Source organism: Oncorhynchus mykiss, chromosome 7 (assembly GCF_013265735.2).
Source record: "Oncorhynchus mykiss isolate Arlee chromosome 7, USDA_OmykA_1.1, whole genome shotgun sequence".
In the NCBI taxonomy this organism is placed as follows: Eukaryota; Metazoa; Chordata; class Actinopteri; order Salmoniformes; family Salmonidae; genus Oncorhynchus; species Oncorhynchus mykiss.
In genome coordinates this window covers 79,518,454-79,536,508 of record NC_048571.1, presented here as the reverse complement: position 1 = coordinate 79,536,508, position 18,055 = coordinate 79,518,454, and the positions used below count along the sequence as shown (strand labels likewise).

The 18,055-nt window shown below is 40.9% G+C and overlaps 1 protein-coding gene across 2 annotated transcripts in view; it reads left to right on the top strand.

Moving 5' to 3' along the window:
* LOC110529040 (solute carrier family 12 member 5-like) overlaps nucleotides 1-18,055 on the top strand; it is a 266,968-nt gene that overhangs the window by 187,796 nt on the left and 61,117 nt on the right. For both annotated transcript variants that reach the window (XM_036984164.1, XM_036984165.1), the window contains exon 4: nucleotides 10,214-10,360. In XM_036984164.1, coding sequence (XP_036840059.1) covers nucleotides 10,214-10,360 — 147 coding nt within the window. The remainder of the gene's footprint in view (nucleotides 1-10,213; nucleotides 10,361-18,055) is intronic.

Sequence of the window (18,055 nt, the reverse complement as noted above, 5' to 3'; positions counted from 1 at the left end):
GAGAGAGGCAGGAAAGTCAAAAGGTCTGTGTTAGAAGTGGGACAGATTCCAACACACACCGATATGTGCTCTGAAGGCAGCAACACTAACAGCTAAACCATTCCAGGCCTCCCAGGCCACGAAGGGTGCATTTGGAAAGAATCTCCATCAGCCTCTAGAGTGTTAGTGTCCGTGGAGAATAAGGGGCCTGTGAGTGGTCTCAGGTGGCTGTGGTGGTGGAGGGTCTCGTGCGGGGGTGACTGGGTAAGGGGTGGCGTGGAGATGGGGCACCTGGGTAGTAAACTAAGTGGTGAGCTGGTCCTGAAGCAGCTGTTCCGAGGGGGGTGGAGCATGCTGTGGGACCACCGCACCTGAGCCAGATAGAACTGGGCTGACTGCGTATCCCAGGGGGCCATGGGGCAGCTGTCTCTCCTCACCGCCGCTGCACCAACCTGTAGCGGTTATGCTGTTGCTGCTCTCGCCACTCTCGGCTATTTCAGCTCACACGGTCTCGAGGGAAATCACGCCGCTGGCTACCAGACAATTTTTTATTGGGCCTCACTAGTTCTACAGATTCTAGGAGTCTAGGTCTGAGATTGTATTGTACTCCTGGTCCAGGAAGGAAATGCCAATTGACTGAGAATGGAAGTGGAGCTCTATATAAACAGAGGCTTTGGTTCCCCCCGCCCCCATAGGGAGTATATTGATTCAATAGAAGCAAGCGTCCCATCTGCTGTGGCTGTTGCTCAATGTAAACTAATTTAGACACGTCCTTTTTGTTTTGCTATTAGTTTTGTCTTCTGAATCTTGTGGAATTTTGTCCATTCTCAACAAGTGTATCGTGTAGGCTACAGAACACACTTACTGTCTGTCTGCCAAGTAGCTTTAGAATTCTCTTAGTGAGAATGACCCTGTCTTGTGTCCCAAATGGGCCCTGATCAAAAGTAATGCACTATCTAGGGAATAGGGATGAATTTGGGAAGGGAAATGGAAAACCTAGTCAGTTGCACAGCTGAATGCATTCAACCGAAATATGTCTTCCGCATTTAACCGAACCCATCTGAATCAGAGAGGTGTGGGAAGCGGACCCGACGTTGTAAACAGTATTGAAAAGCTTATGGATTGACATTTTTCACAGCTTGTTTGCAGGGATGTACAAAATATTAAGGACACATACTCTTTCCATGACAAACTGACCAGGTGAATCCAGGTGAAAGCTACGATCCCTTATTGATGTCACCTGTTAAATCCACTTCAATCAGCGTAAATGAAGGAGAGGAGACATGTTAAAGAAGGATTTTTAAGCCTTGAGACAATTGAGACATGGATTGTGTATGTGTGTGCCATACAGAAGGTGAAGGGGAAGAAAAAATATTTAACTGCCTTTGAACGGGGTATGGTAGTAGGTCCTAGGCGCACTGGTTTGTGTCAAGAACTGCAATGCTGCTGGGTTTTTCACACTCAACATTTCCCCAAATGTATCAAGAATGGTCCACCACCCAAAGGACATCCAGCCAACTTAACACAACTGTGGGAAGCTGTGGAGCCAATATGGGCCAGCATCCCTGTGGTACGCCTTCGACACCTTGTAGAGTCCATTTCCCGACGAATTGAGGCTGTTCTGAGGGCAAACGGGGATACAACTCAGTATTAGGACGGTGTTCTTAATGTTTTGTCCTCTCAGTGTATGGCGTTGCATTGCTGAAAATGACATCTGCTGTATGGAGAGCAGCTACAGATGGCTATCTCTCTTTGATTGTACAGTTGAAGTCTGAAGTTTACATACACTTAGGTTGGAGTCATTAAAACTTGTTTTTCAACCACTCCACAAATGTCTTGTCAAGAAACTATAGTTTTGGCAAGTCGGTTAGGACATCTACTTTGTACATGACACAAGTCATTTTTACAACAATTGTTTGCAGACAGATTATTTCACTTATAATTCACTGTATCACAATTCCAGTGGGTCAGAAGTTTACATACACTAAGTTGACTGTGCCTTTAAACAGCTTGGACAACTCCAGAAAATGATGTCATGGCTTAAGAAGCTTCTGATAGGCTAATTGACATCATTTGAGTCAATTGGAGGTGTACCTGTTATGTCTTTCTGTGTTTCATTCACTAATTTTGCTTAGGGGAAAGATTTTTTTTAAATCCATTAAGCTCATGATAATTCAACCTAATATATAATAACCTGACATAATACAGTACCACTGCTTCTGAATTGAAATCACTAGTTACCATGCAAACTGTATTGATCTAGTAATTGGAGCAATTACTGTAAATGTTATATTGGTGAAATGGAATGCAGCCTACTCTGCTAATTATAACATTTGAGGGAGGTAATGTTGAAGGCACAACTACTATGTTAATCACAAAACCGAGTAACCAATTCTGTCAAAAGTCTTGACATAAATTCAACAGCAATCTCTAAGTAAGTGGTAGGGAACTTTGGAGTTTAAATTTAGAATAGAAAAAAAGTAACTTTATTGAGGTTCTTGCCTCGCTGACAGTGATGAACACCCTTTCCCCGCACACTGAAGGCCACAGTGCCTCTCTCATTTGCATAACCCTGACAACAGGCAAACAGCGGGAGGCATTACCATATGGAGAGAGAGAGATTACAAAGATGGACGATGTTTGTTCTTCCCCGCTCCCATAGGCAACCTGAGGTTTTGATCTTTGATTAAAGGTGAATTCAATTCCCAGTGCTAAACATCCCTGTGGTATAGCTTGGTGCTGCAAAAGAGGAGTTCAAAGAATAGATGTTAGGTGAACTGTCTGATTAAAACCAACAAATAGATGTTAGGTGAACTGTCTGATTAAAACCAACAAATAGATAATAGATGTTAGGTGAACTGTCTGATTAAAACCAACAAATAGATAATAGATGGTAGGTGAACTGTCTGATTAAAACCAACAAATAGATAATAGATGTTAGGTGAACTGTCTGATTAAAACCAACAAATAGATAATAGATGTTAGGTGAACTGTTGTTAGGTGAACTGTCTGATTAAAACCAACAAATAGATAATAGATGTTAGGTGAACTGTTGTTAGGTGAACTGTTGTTAGGTGAACTGTTGTTAGGTGAACTGTTGTTAGGTGAACCGTCTGATTAAAAACCAACAAATAGATAATATGTGTTAGGTGAACTGTTGTTAGGTGAACTGTTGTTAGGTGAACTGTCTGAATATAAATCAACAAATAGACAATAGATGTTAGGTGAACTGTTGTTAGGTGAACCGTTTGATAAGAAAATATAACAAATTAACATAAACTGGTCAGCTAGTGTCAGCTTCACTTCCTGTGATCCCTAAGGACAGTATTTGTATTTATTAGGGATCCCGATTAGCCACGGCAGCAGCTACTCTTAGGGACAAAATAGAGAGAGGGGGAACTGGGCTAGAAGAAGAGGTTCAACAAAACATATGGGACTGAATCCTACTTGAGGCACACGCTTGAATCCAAAATAAGGATTTGGCCCAGATGAACCATTCAGGATTACCCCATCCTAGAGCTGGGCGTAAGGCAGAAACAATCATATCGCAATAAATTGCTTGAATTAAGGTGATAACAATAAATAGAAGGATAAGTTAATAACATTGTTTTTTTATTTTTTTATCCTTTAAACTACTACTAGCTAGTTTGATGGTTGTCGCCCTCAATTGTCTCATTAATAATCACATTTCATTTCAAACTTCACACATTTCTCTAATTATTTTAATGAATGATATCAGCAAAATGCCTGCGATGTGATCATGGTTGGTGTCTATCATTTTTGGTTTATCATTCCATTTCTACTCCAGTCTGTCTACACAGCGAGTTTCATCAGCATTTCACAAGTGATGAGCTTTTTCTAATTTGAACTCTGCATGTGCACTTGGCCTGTTGTTTCTTACATAAATTTGAATATAATTATGTTTGTGTGACTTGTCAACTCTCCAAAACAGGCTCTTATTGCTATTTGAAGCCCAGCTTCTCAAATCAAACTACATCACATTAGACCTTAATATTCATTTAATGTCAGGCATTCGTCAGGACACCCTTTTTTTCAGAAGATGATTTAATTACAAAGTCTAGTTTCTCCACTCAGCAGCTGCTGCCACTTCAAGCCCCAGGAATGCTCTCTCGCATTAATCAGTGCCTCCCAGGCCTGTAAAACTCTCTGAATCGCAGTTAGGAATAAAACTCTCTGTAAAGTATCAAAGTTTCTGTCATCACTTCCAGCTTCATATTAGACGGCGACGTTCCTTAATAAAGTCCTCTTCACATCCTCATCAATCATACTCATCAGACTGGCAGTGATGTCACCATAGAAATAGAATCACTAGAACAGACCTACTTCCTGCTTTCCTCCTATGGGCAAAGATTGTGGATAATGAAGATGACGTACAGACCACGTTTTCCGTTTAGAAAAATGGCCACAGTTCTGTTCTACTTCACCCTTAGACTCGTGGGAATTGACGTACAGTGCCTTGCGAAAGTATTCGGCCCCCTTGAACTTTGCGACCTTTTTGCCACATTTCAGGCTTCAAACATAAAGATATAAAACGGTATTTTTTTGTGAAGAATCAACAACAAGTGGGAAACAATCATGAAGTGGAACGACATTTATTGGATATTTCAAACTTTTTTAACAAATCAAAAACTGAAAAATTGGGCGTGCAAAATTATTCAGCCCCCTTAAGTTAATACTTTGTAGCGCCACCTTTTGCTGCGATTACAGCTGTAAGTCGCTTGGGGTATGTCTCTATCAGTTTTGCACATCGAGAGACTGACATTTTTCCCATTCCTCCTTGCAAAACAGCTCGAGCTCAGTGAGGTTGGATTGAGAGCATTTGTGAACAGCAGTTTTCAGTTCTTTCCACAGATTCTCGATTGGATTCAGGTCTGGACTTTGACTTGGTCATTCTAACACCTGGATATGTTTATTTTTGAACCATTCCATTGTAGATTTTGCTTTATGTTTTTGATCATTGTCTTGTTGGAAGACAAATCTCCGTCCCAGTCTCAGGTCTTTTGCAGACTCCATCAGGTTTTCTTCCAGAATGGTCCTGTATTTGGCTCCATCCATCTTCCCATCAATTTCCCAGGTGGCTTGGTCTCCCAGGTGGCTTGTGGCAAACTTTAAACAACACTTTCTTTATCTTTAAGAAATGGCTTTCTTCTTGCCACTCTTCCATAAAGGCCAGATTTGTGCAATATATGACTGATTGTTGTCCTATGGACAGAGTCTCCCACCTCAGCTGTAGATCTCTGCAGTTCATCCAGAGTGATCATGGGCCTCTTGGCTGCATCTCTGATCAGTCTTCTCCTTGTATGAGCTGAAAGTTTAGAGGGACGGCCAGGTCTTGGTAGATTTGCAGTGGTCTGATACTCCTTCCATTTCAATATTATCGCTTGCACAGTGCTCCTTGAGAAAGCTTGGGAAATCTTTTTGTTTCCAAATCCGGCTTTAAACTTCTTCACAACAGTATCTCGGACCTGCCTGGTGTGTTCCTTGTTCTTCATGATGCTCTCTGCGCTTTTGACGGACCTCTGAGATTATCACAGTGCAGGTGCATTTATACGGAGACTTGATTACACACAGGTGGATTGTATTTATCATCATTAGTCATTTAGGTCAACATTGGATCATTCAGAGATCCTCACTGAACTTCTGGAGAGAGTTTGCTGCACTGAAAGTAAAGGGGCTGAATACTTTTGCACGCCCAATTTTTCAGTTTTTTATTTGTTAAAAAAGTTTGAAATATCCAATAAATGTCATTCCACTTCATGATTGTGTCCCACTTGTTGTTGATTCTTCACAAAAAAATACAGTTTTACATCTTTATGTTTGAAGCCTGAAATGTGGCAAAAAGTCGCAAAGTTCAAGGGGGCCGAATACTTTCGCAAGGCACTGTATAATGTGCTTTTTTAGCTCTCCTAGCTGTGCCGTTGAGGAACTAGAACAAGCACACTTGTAGTTGTTTTGTTTGGAACACAACCCTGCATCCCCGCCATCACACAATTACTGTTGTTGTTTACGCAAACCAAAAACATCCTATTATAAATCACAATCTGGGTCAGGTGGGCATCATTTGAAAGCTTGTTATATTTCCAACATGACTAGCTAAATATAAAATATGGTCTTACAGTGTTAGGCTTTCACAGGGCAATTCAGAGAAACCAATTGTAATGTTTGGAGCGCATAGAAAGGAGTCATGAGTGCATTCAGGTGCGTGTTCCACGGCAAATGATCTTCACAATAGAGAAACATCGGCTCATTCTGTTCAGAACGGCATGACATCATGTCATCTTGTAACTGTACATCAGACATCATGACCATAAACGTTGACTGTATTCGACATGAGTTTTATGATGTGGAAATGTGAAGTGCACATTTGGCTTGCTTGTATGACATGTTTACATTCTGTATACATTTGGCCCTTCTTTGGACACTGTGTTAACAAACTTCCAAGCGAGCTTCAACGCCATACAACACTCCTTCCGTGGCCTCCAACTGCTCTTAAATGTTAGTAAAACTAAATGCATGCTCTTCAACCGATCGCTGCCTGCACCCGCCTGCCCGACTAGCATCACTACTGGACGGTTCTGACTTAGAATATGTGGACAACTACAAATACCTAGGTGTCTGGTTAGACTGTAAACTCTCCTTCCAGACCCATATCAAACATCTCCAATCCAAAGTTAAATTTACAATCGGCTTCCTATTTTGAAAACAAAGCATCCTTCACTCATGCTGCCAACATACCCTCGTAAAACTGACTATCCTACTGAGCCTTGACTTTGGTGATGTCATTTGCAAAATAGCCTCCAACACTCTACTCAGCAAATTGGATGCAGTCTATCACAGTGCCATCCGTTTTGTCACCAAAGCCCAATATACTACCCACCACTGCGACCTGTATGCTCTCGTTGGCTGGTCCTCTCTACATATTCGTCGCCAAACCCACTGGCTCCAGGTCATCTATAAGTCTTTGCTAAGGAAAGCTCTGCCTTATCTCAGCTCATTGGTCACCATAGCAACACCCAACCGTAGCACTCCAGCAGGTATATTTCACTGGTCACCCCCAAAGCCAACACCTTATTTGGCCGCCTTTCCTTCCAGTTCTCTGCTGCCAATGACTGGAACAAATTGCAAATATCACTGAAGTTGGAGACTTATATCTTCCTCACTAACTTTAAGCGTCAGCTGTTAGAGCAGCTTACTGTAAATCTGTAAATAGCCCATCCAACCAACTACCTACCTCATTCCCATATTTGTTTTGTTTTTTCTGCTCTTTTGCACACTAGTATTTCTACTTTCACATCCTCATCTGCACATACATCACTCCAGTGTAAATTGCTAAATTGTAAATACTTCGCCACTATTGGCCTATTTATTGCCTTACCTCCTTACTTAATTTGCACACACTGTATATAGATTTTTCTATTGTGTAATTGACTGTAGGTTTGTTTATCCCATGTGTAACTCTGTGTTGTTGTTTTTGTCGCACTGCTTTGCTTTATCTAGGCTAGGTCGCAGTTGTAAATGAGAACTTGTTCTCAACTGGCCTACCTGGTTAAATAAAAGTGAAATGACATTTTTTAATTAAAGCTGTATTTATCATAATCCTCAACATATCATCTTTCAAAATACATCGACTCCTCTTAATTTGCAGCATTTCCCTCACTCAGATAACAAAACATTTGCAAAAGTTGCCCAATTAGTGGGAGGGATGGGGGCACCTTCTTGTTGCGTGCGGTGCTGAAGTTCAGAACAGCTGTCAGTCAAAACCCATACAGCGCTGTGAAGGGCAGAGCCAGAGCTCTGACGTCATTTATAGCATGTTGTTGTACAGCCACTGCGTTCCAATTTATGGGCTTATCAGTGCCCACATCTGCCATTTTCAACCCATAAACGTAAATGGGGATGAACGTAAAGGGCTACGGGACAATTGATAAGGCCAGGCAAATTGACTGCTATGTGCCCCAGCACAGATCTCAAACAAAGTCATTTTTCTCATCATGTACATATTGAAAAATGGCATTTTGGTCTCAGAATGCGCAGAACACTTAATAAAATCACCCAAAATGTTCTCCAGTTACTGGATGTAGGAAAATATAAAATATTCATTCAAATTCTTTGTCTCTCCCATAGGCACCAACGTTTCCAAAATTCCTAGGTTTTCCAGAAATCCTGGGCTACTGTTACTGGTCGTGTGGTTCACAGATCCACTTCTGTTACAGAAGCATATGATAACTCAGTCATTAAAGACCCAGTCATTAAAGACCCCATGATACCAAGTCATGGGCGACCGAGTGGCGCAGCGGTCTAAGTCTAAGGCACTGCATCACAGTGCTTGCGGCATCACTACAGACACCTTGGTTCGAATCCAGGCTGTATCACAACCGGCCGTCATTGGGAGTCCCATATGGCGGCGCACAATTGGCCCAGCATCGTCCGGGTTTAGCCGGTGTAGGCCGTCATTGTAAATAAGAATTTGTTCTTAACTGACTTGCCTAGTTAAATAAAGGTAAAAATTAAACCAAATGAAAGACCCTAACCCAGTCATTAAAGACCCCATGATACCCAGTCATTAAAGACCCCATAATACCCAGTTGTTAAAGACCCCATGATACCCAGTCATTAAAGAGCCCATAATACCCAGTCATTAAAGACCCTAACCCAGTCATTAGAGACCCTAACTCAGTCATTGAAGACCCCATGATACCCAGTCATAAAAGACCCCATGATACCCAGTTATTAAAGACCCCATGATTCCCAGTTATTAAAGACCCCATGATACCAGTCATTAAAGACCCTAACCCAGTCATTAAAGACCCCATGATACCCAGTCATTAAAGACCCCATGATACCCAGTCATTAAAGACCCTAACCCAGTCATTAGAGACCCCATGATACCCAGTCATTAAAGACCCCAACCCAGTCATTAGAGACCCCATGATACCCAGTCATTAAAGACCCCATGATACCAAGTTATTAAAGACCCTAACCCTAACTCAGTCATTAAAGACCCCATGATACCCAGTCATTAGAGACCCTAACCCTAACTCAGTCATTAAAAAGTAATTAAAGACCCCATGCAATGTGCACAGAGTAATTGTCGCATAGCTCCCTGGGACTGCTGTGCGGAGCGCAGAAGAAATATCAGCCCATGTAAAGTTTTCCTAGTTAGTTAACACGATCAACATTTCAATTTACTGTGGCAATTGTGATCGAATCAACGCAATCTTAGCCAATTTCAATGCAACATACCAAAACAAAACCAACTATGCAAGAGATTTTGTTGTAGGCAGAACACATCAGAGTAGGATTCTATTGATCATGACTCAGCCCATACTCTACACAGACAGGTGTGGCATAACCAGTCAGAGCTGCAGTAGGCCTATATGCAAATTGACTATTGCCATACAGTGTATATGGATCTGTGTCATTTACGTTGACCTGGACTGTGTTTACAGCAGTGGTCATGAGTAGATGTACTTGTTTTGAGATCAGAGTGAGAGCTGCATGTAGCCACCTGTGCACATTTAGTTCAAATCCTTTGCTAGTTAGTGAGTTATTATCCTAATTATAGTCAGCAATAAAGAAGTGATTGCTTCCTACAAGAGCACAAAATGTGTACAATTCTAGACATCTTTGAAAGCGAGTCAGGTAAATAGCTTTTTTTTTTGTCTTAAAGGGGCAGTGTTGTATTTTGAGACCGGCTTGAATAAGTTAAGTTGCCAACAGGCAGAGGGAAGACAAATTTGTCTGATTCTCTGTAATAATGGTATGGGAATAATAAGGCATTTTATTTTGTAAAGTGGTTTCTTACATCAAACAACCCAACAACATTTTCAGTCACCTCCTTGTCTGAAGAACAAGTAGATACACAGGTTAATGTCAAGCCCTGCATGTGTTTTTTTCAAAAGTCTCATGGAATTTAGGCCTACATTGAACACCACACATTGGCTGCTACTGTAGGCAGAATGATAGAACAGCTACTTCCATGTTAAAATGTTATGGGATGCATTTTCTACATTGTTTTTGATAGTAGACCACTCTGATAGGCCTACATTATGATCAAATAGCCACAGTAGCCTACTTGGCCACTGTTATAACTGTAACTTAAAGTGGGTACAACCTCAGTGTTCACATTAAACGTGCACTGGAAATTTCACAACATTTCAGGTTTGCTAGGTAACATTGATCCCATGTCCACCTCCTCTCTCCCTCCCTACAGGCTCCACAGTTGGGGACCCTGATGGGGGTGTACCTCCCCTGTATCCAGAACATCTTCGGGGTGATCCTGTTCCTGCGGATGACCTGGATGGTCGGCATCGGAGGAGTCATTGGCTCTTTCATCATCGTCTTCATGTGTTGTTCTACTGTAAGTACCTGTGTTCAAATCTGGGACAACTGCATGTAATGAGACTGAGAATGAGTTATTCTTTGAGCTAAAGTCTAGTCAGTCTAAGCTTCTTTCTTCACATGTGTTCCTCTGTAAGTGTCTGTGTTACTGTATGTGTCTGTGTTACCGTAAATGTCTGTGTTACTGTAAGTGTCTGTGTTCCACTGTAAGTGTCTGGCTCTAACCAGAATAGAAAGAGAGGTGGGAGGCCCCGGTACACAACTGAGCAAGAGGACAAGTACATTAGAGTGTCTAGTTTGAGAAACAGACGCCTCACAAGTCCTCAACTGGCAGCTTCATTAAATAGTACCTGCAAAACACCAGTCTTAACGTCAACAGTGAAGAGGCAACTCCGGGATGCTGGCCTTCTAGGCAGAGTTCCTCTGTCCAGTGTCTGTGTTATTTTGCCCCTCTTAAGATTACTTTTTATTGGCCAGTCTGAGATATGTTTTTTTCTTTGAAACTCTGGCTAGAAGGCCAGCATCCCGGAGTCGCCTCTTCACTGTTGACATTGAGACTGGTGTTTTGCAGGTACTATTTAATGAAGCTGCCAGTTGAGGACTTGTGAGGCGTCTGTTTTTCAAACTAGACACTCTATTGAACTTGTCCTATTGCTCAGTTGTGCATCGGGGCTTCCAAACTTTTTCCACTTAAGAATTATGGAGTCTACTGTGTTCTTGGGGACTTTCAATGCTGCAGACATTTTTTTAAACTTCCACAGATCTGTGCCTCGACACAATCCTGTTTCGAAGCTCTGTGGACAATTCCTTACAGACCCCTTCACTTTTTCCACATTTTGTTACGTTACTAATACAAAACAGAAATGCCTTTGCTCTGAGACTCAACATTGAGCTCAGATGCATCCTGTTTCCATTGATCATCCTTGAGATCACGGCTTGGTATTTGCTCTGACATGAACTGTCAACTGTGGGACCTTATATAGATAGGTGCGTGCTTTTCCAAATCATGTCCAATCAATTGAATTGACAACAGGTGGACTCCAATCAAGTTGTAGAAACATCTCAAGGAGGATCAATGGAAACAGGATGCACCTGAGCTCAATGTTGAGTCTCAAAGCAAAGGGTCTGAAAACTTACGTGAATAAGTTATCTGTTTTTTAGTTTTAATACATTTGCAAACATTTCAAAAAAACTGTTTTTGCTTTGTCATGATGGTGTATTATGTGTAGATTGATGAGACAAAAAAATGAATTTAATCTATTTTAGAATAAGGCTGTAACATAACAAAATGGGGAAAAAGTCAAGGGAACTGAATACTTTCCGAATGCAGTGTATATCTCACTAGGTCAGGATATTTAAACCTCCATATATCCACTTGTTCCAATATATCAATGATATTTGTGATTTCCTTAAGTGCATAAGGGTAATGATAGTTTGTAGTGTGAGTTCCTTTAGGGTCCATTGAGGTATTTAAAATTGTATTATAATCTCCCACCATAATAATAGAATCTTGTATTGCTTCTAGGCTTGATAAATTATTAGATACATTTTCAAAGAAGCGTGGATAGATCAGGACCGTATAGGTCAGGGATCATCAATTAGATTCAGCCGTTGGCCAATCTTTTCTTGAGCGGATGATCGGGGGGGGGGGCAGAATTTTTGACTGCAAATTGACCGCAAAAAGCCTTTACAGATAAAATATGTGACTAAAACATAATAATTTCAAACCTTAATTATATTTGGGTACATTGTCCTGTGTAGGGTGCCGTCTTTCGGATTGGACGTTAAAATGGGTGTCCTGACTCTCTGTGGTCATTCAAATTCAAATTTCCATGCCGCTTATTGTAAGAGTAGGGGTGTTCACCCCGGTGGCATAGCTAAATTCCCAACCTGGCCACATTCCATCCTGGCCACCTAATCATCCCCCTCATTCCTAATTGACATATATGACTCCTCACCTCTCCACCTGATAGCTGATGTGTGGTGAGTGTTCTGGCACAGAAATGGTATCTGTGCATCACTGAGGTGGGTGCAGCTCATTGATGGTGGATGAGGTGAGTTTCCCACAATGCTTTGAGTACCTCAGTTGGTAGAAAAGTGCTATTTACACTACCATTCAAAAGTTTGGGGTCACTTAGAAATGTCCTTGTTATTGAAAGAAAAGCAACGTTTTTTTTGTCCATTAAAATAACATCAAATTGAACGAAATACAGTATAGACATGTAGCTGGAAACGGCGGATTTGTAATGGGATATCAAAATAGGCGTACAGAGGCCCATTCTCAGCAACCATCACTCCAATGTCACGTTGTGTTAGCTAATCCAAGTTGATCTATTTGATCATTAGAAAACCCTTTAGCACAGCTGAAAACTGTTGTCCTTATTAAAGAAGCAATAAAACTGGCCTTCTTGAGACTAGTTGAGTATCTGGAGCATCAGCATTTGTGAGTTTGATTACAGGCTCAAAATTGCCAGAAACAAATAACTTTTTTCCTGAAACTCGTCAGTCTATTCTTGTTCTGAGAAATCAAGGCTATTCCATGCGAGAGATTGCCAAGAAACTGAAGATCTCGTACAACGCTGTGTACTACTCCATTCACAGACCAGTGGAAACTGTCTCTAACCAGAATAGAAAGAGGAGTGGGAGGCCCCAACTGAGCAAGAGGACAAGTACAATAGAGTGTCTAGTTTGAGAAACAGACAAGTCCTCAACTGGCAGCTTCATTAAATAGTACCTGCAAAACACCAGTCTCAACGTCAACAGTGAAGAGGTGACTCCAGGATGCTGGCCTTCTAGGCAGAGTTCCCCTGTCCAGTGTCTGTGTTATTTTGCCCATCTTAATATTTTATTTTTATTGGCCAGGCTGAGATATGGCTTTTTTTTGCAACTCTGCCTAGAAGGCCAGCATCCAAGAGTCGCCTCTTCACTGTTGACATTGAGACTGGTGTTTTACGGGTACAATCGTCATTCACAACATTAACAATGTCTACACTGTAGTGTATATGCAATCAATGATTATGAATTATTATTATTTGTATATGATCACGTCTCTATATTATGCATGGGAATACATGGGAACAGATTTACAAAATGAAAATCACTTGGAACTTCATCTAAAATTATTGAATGAGTTTCCTGTTAACAATATATATTATATTCCTTCTCTTTTAGTCAGGTAAATACTGATTGTTTTTTTCTCACCTGCTAAGCCATTACAATTATAACTGGCTATATTTATTTCACCATTTACCATAACGAGATTCAAGTTTCAATTCTATTTATCATAATATATGTTTGTCAACTTTCCATTAAAAAGTACCATAATGATTGAGTGTCCATATAGCTGTACCATGGTATTTGCACTGCTATTCAGTAAACCTCAAATTGTTATCCACTATTCCATCTGCTAAAACCTCCCCCATCCCAAGTTGGATTGTTGTCCCAATGAAACCACCCCTGTCTACCTGTATACAGTAATACAAAATATATATTCAGAACCAGTCGAAAGTTTGGACGCTTACCCACCATTCAAGGGTTTTTCTTTATTTTTACTATTTTCTACAGATTTAGAATAATAGGGAAGACATCAAAACTATGAAATAACATATATGGAATCATGTAGTATCCAAATAAGTGTTAAACAAATCAAAATGTATTTTATATTTGAGATTCTTCAAAGTAGCCACCCATTACCTTGATGACCGCTTTGCACACTCTTGGCATTCTCTCAACCAGCTTCATGAATGCATTTCAATTAACAGGTGTGCCTTGTTAAAAGTTAATTTGTGAAAGGTGTGTTGGATCATTGTCCTGTTGAAAAAACAAATTATAGTCATAGCGCAAACCAGATGTGATGGTGCATCGCTTCAGAATGTTGTGGTAGCATTGCTGGTGAAATGTGCTTTGAATTCTAAATAAATCACAGACAGTGTCACCAGAAAAGCACTCCCACACCATCACACCTCCTCCTCCATGCTTCACGGTGGGAACCACACATGTGGAGATCACCATTCACCGACACTGCGTCTCAAAAAAAACACGGAGGTTGGAACCAAAAATCTCAAATTTGGACTCATCAGACCAAAGGACAGATTTCCACCGGTCTATTGTCCGTTGCTCGTGTTTCTTGGCCCAAGCAAGTCTCTTCTTCTTATTGGTGCCTTTTAGTAGTGGTTTCTTTGCAGGAATTTGACCATGAATGCCTGATTTACAGTCTCCTCTAAACAGTTGATGCTGAGATGTGTCTGAACTCTGTGGAGCATTTATTTGGGCTGTAATCTGAGGTGGAGTTTACTAATGAACTATTGAACTTATCCTCTTCAGCAGAGGTAACTCTGGGTCTTCCTTTCCTGTGGCGGTCCTCATGACAGCCAATTTCATCATAGCACTTGATGGTTTTTGTGTCGGCACTTGAAGAAACTTTTAAAAGTTCTTGAAATGTTCCGTATTGACTGACCTTCATGTCTTAAATTAATGATGGACTGTCATTTCTCTTTACTTATATGAGTTGTTCTTGCCATAATATGGACTTGGTCTTTTACCAACTGGGCTATCTTCTGTATACCACCCCTACCTTGTCACAACACAACTGATTGGCTCAAACGCATTAAGAATGAAAGAAAATCCACAAATGTACTTTTAACAAGGCACACCTGTTAATTTAAATGCATTCCAGGTGACTACCTCGTGAAGCTGGTTGAGAGAATGCCAAGAATGTGCAAAGCTGTCATCAAGGCAAAGGGTGGCTACTTTGAAGAATCTCAAATAGAAAATATATTTTGATTTGTTTTGGTTACTACATGATTCCATATGTGTTTTTTCATAGTTTCGATTTTTTCATAGTTTTGATGTCTTCACTATTATTCTACAATGTAGAAAATTGTGAAAATAAAGAAAACCCCATGAATGAGTAGGTGTGTCCAAACTTTTGACTGGTACTGTACATTTAACCTTAACTCATCATTTACAATAACAAACCAGATGTTCAAGACGTGAACAGTTAAAAAATAAAAATAAAAAAAACAAGTGACAATGTTTTTTAGTCTCTATTGTCAACACAAACATTTTTTGTCCTACACCAAAAGACCCAAAGCTCTTAGTACTGAAAAAGTAGGTGTCACTGAGCAGAGTGGCTGCTACAATATGATTGAGTTTGACTGCTGGACATGCGTTTGTCAGAATACATCTCAATGTTTTTTCCCCCAGTGTTCTCAATGCCTGCCTGTCATTGTGTTCTGACTGGTAGTGCACTTACATATTCCAGCAGACCCTATACTGACTCAAACATGTCAGCGCCAATGTTCTCTGTGGGTTTTATTTCAAATTGTATCGATGGCTCGTTTTAAAGCAACCAAATATTATACAGTTTAGCATTTATTGAGATGACTCATATATTATGTCCGCAACTGCTTAAAAATGTATGTGAGTGTTCGTCTGTCCATGTCCTGTGTGTATCTTGTATATCTGTGCATGTGTGTGGTCTCAGATGTCATAGTGTGTTTGCAGTTGGGGTTGTGTGTTTACTACTGTTAGTGGGGTTGTGTATTTGTTAGTGGGGTTGTGTGATTGTTAGTGGGGTTGTGTGTTTGTTAGTGGGGTTGTGTGTTTGTTAGTGGGGTTGTGTGTTTACTACTATTAGTGGGGTGGTGTATTTGTTAGTGGGGTTGTGTGATTGTTAGTGGGGTTGTGTATTTGGTAGTGGGGTTGTGTATTTGTTAGTGGGGTTGTGTATTTGTTAGTTGGGTTGTGTGTTTGTTAGTGGGGTTGTGTATTTGTTAGTGGGGTTGTGTGTTTGTTAGTGGGGTTGTGTATTTACTACTGTTAGTGGGGTTGTGTGTTTGTTAGTGGGGTTGTGTATTTGTTAGTGGGGTTGTGTGTTTACTACTGTTAGTGGGGTTGTGTATTTGGTAGTGGGGTTGTGTATTTGTTAGTGGGGTTGTGTATTTGTTAGTTGGGTTGTGTGTTTGTTAGTGGGGTTGTGTGTTTGTTAGTGGGGTTGTGTATTTGTTAGTGGGGTTGTGTGTTTGTTAGTGGGGTTGTGTATTTGTTAGTGGGGTTGTGTGTTTGTTACTGTTAGTGGGGTTGTGTATTTGTTACTGTTAGTGGGGTTGTGTGTTTGTTAGTGGGGTTGTGTGTTTGTTAGTGGGGTTGTGTATTTGTTACTGTTAGTGGGGTTGTGTGTTTGTTAGTGGGGTTGTGTATTTCTTACTGTTGGTGAGGTTGTGTATTTGTTAGTGTTAGTGGGGTTGTGTTCATATATCGTTGCTCGTTTGTGATTCGGCATGCATCTATGTGTGTTCGCTTAGCCTAGATTTTTCTCTGGGAGAGATATTTATAAATCAACCCCCTCAAATCCTTACCGTGGCTAACTTGCTTACACACACACACACACACACACACACACACACACACACACACACACACACACACACACACACACACACACACAAACATGCACACACACACACATTCAAACATGCACACGCACACATACAAACATACACACGCACACATACAAATCTGTTGTTGTTAACATGCATGTTGTTTACAGTGTATGTTGTTGTTAACATGCATGTTGTTTACAGTGTATGTTGTTGTTAACATGAATGTTGTTGACAGCGTTCTACTTCTCAGCCACTCAGTCATCACAAGGCTGTGGAACAGTTATATGATTATACTCAAACGTATGGAATATTTAGACTACACGTCAAATGGGCCGTTTTGCCATCATTCGTTCTGGGAATTATTTCTATGTTAAGCGTCTCTGGAGCAATGTCCCATTAACCCATATGATGGAAGGAGCATCCGAGCGTTATCAACGTGGTATTCTACCGCTGTCTATTCTGACCACTAATAAAGCATGTCGCTAAAATTAGCTTTAGCTGTCTGGATGGAAAGTTTGTTGTTTGTTTGCCCTATTCATAACTTCCGGGTCATGCGTCCACTATTCATAACTTCCAGGTCCTGTGTCCACTATTCATTACTTCAGGGTCCTGTGTCCATTATTCATTACTTCAGGGTCCTGTGTCCACTATTCATTACTTCAGGGTCCTGTGTCCACTATTCATTACTTCAGGGTCCTGTGTCCACTATTAATTACTTCAGGGTCCTGTGTCCACTATTCATTACTTCAGGGTCCTGTCTCCACTATTCATTACTTCAGGGTCCTGTGTCCACTATTCATTACTTCAGGGTCCTGTGTCCACTATTCATTACTTCAGGGTCCTGTCTCCACTATTCATTACTTCAGGGTCCTGTCTCCACTATTCATTACTTCAGGGTCCTGTCTCCACTATTCATTACTTCAGGGTCCAATCTCCACTATTCATTACTTCAGGGTCCTGTCTCCACTATTCATTACTTCTGAATCCTGTGTCCACTATCCATTACTTCTGAGTCCTGTGTCCACTATTCATTACTTCAGGGTCCTGTGTCCACTATTCATTACTTCAGGGTCCTGTGTCCACTATTCATTACTTCCATGTCCACTATTCATTACTTCAGGGTCCTGTGTCCACTATTCATTACTTCAGGGTCCTGTCTCCACTATTCATTACTTCAGGGTCCTGTCTCCACTATTCATTACTTCAGGGTCCTGTCTCCACTATTCATTACTTCAGGGTCCTGTCTCCACTATTCATTACTTCAGGGTCCTGTGTCCACTATTCATTACTTCAGGGTCCTGTCTCCACTATTCATTACTTCAGGGTCCTGT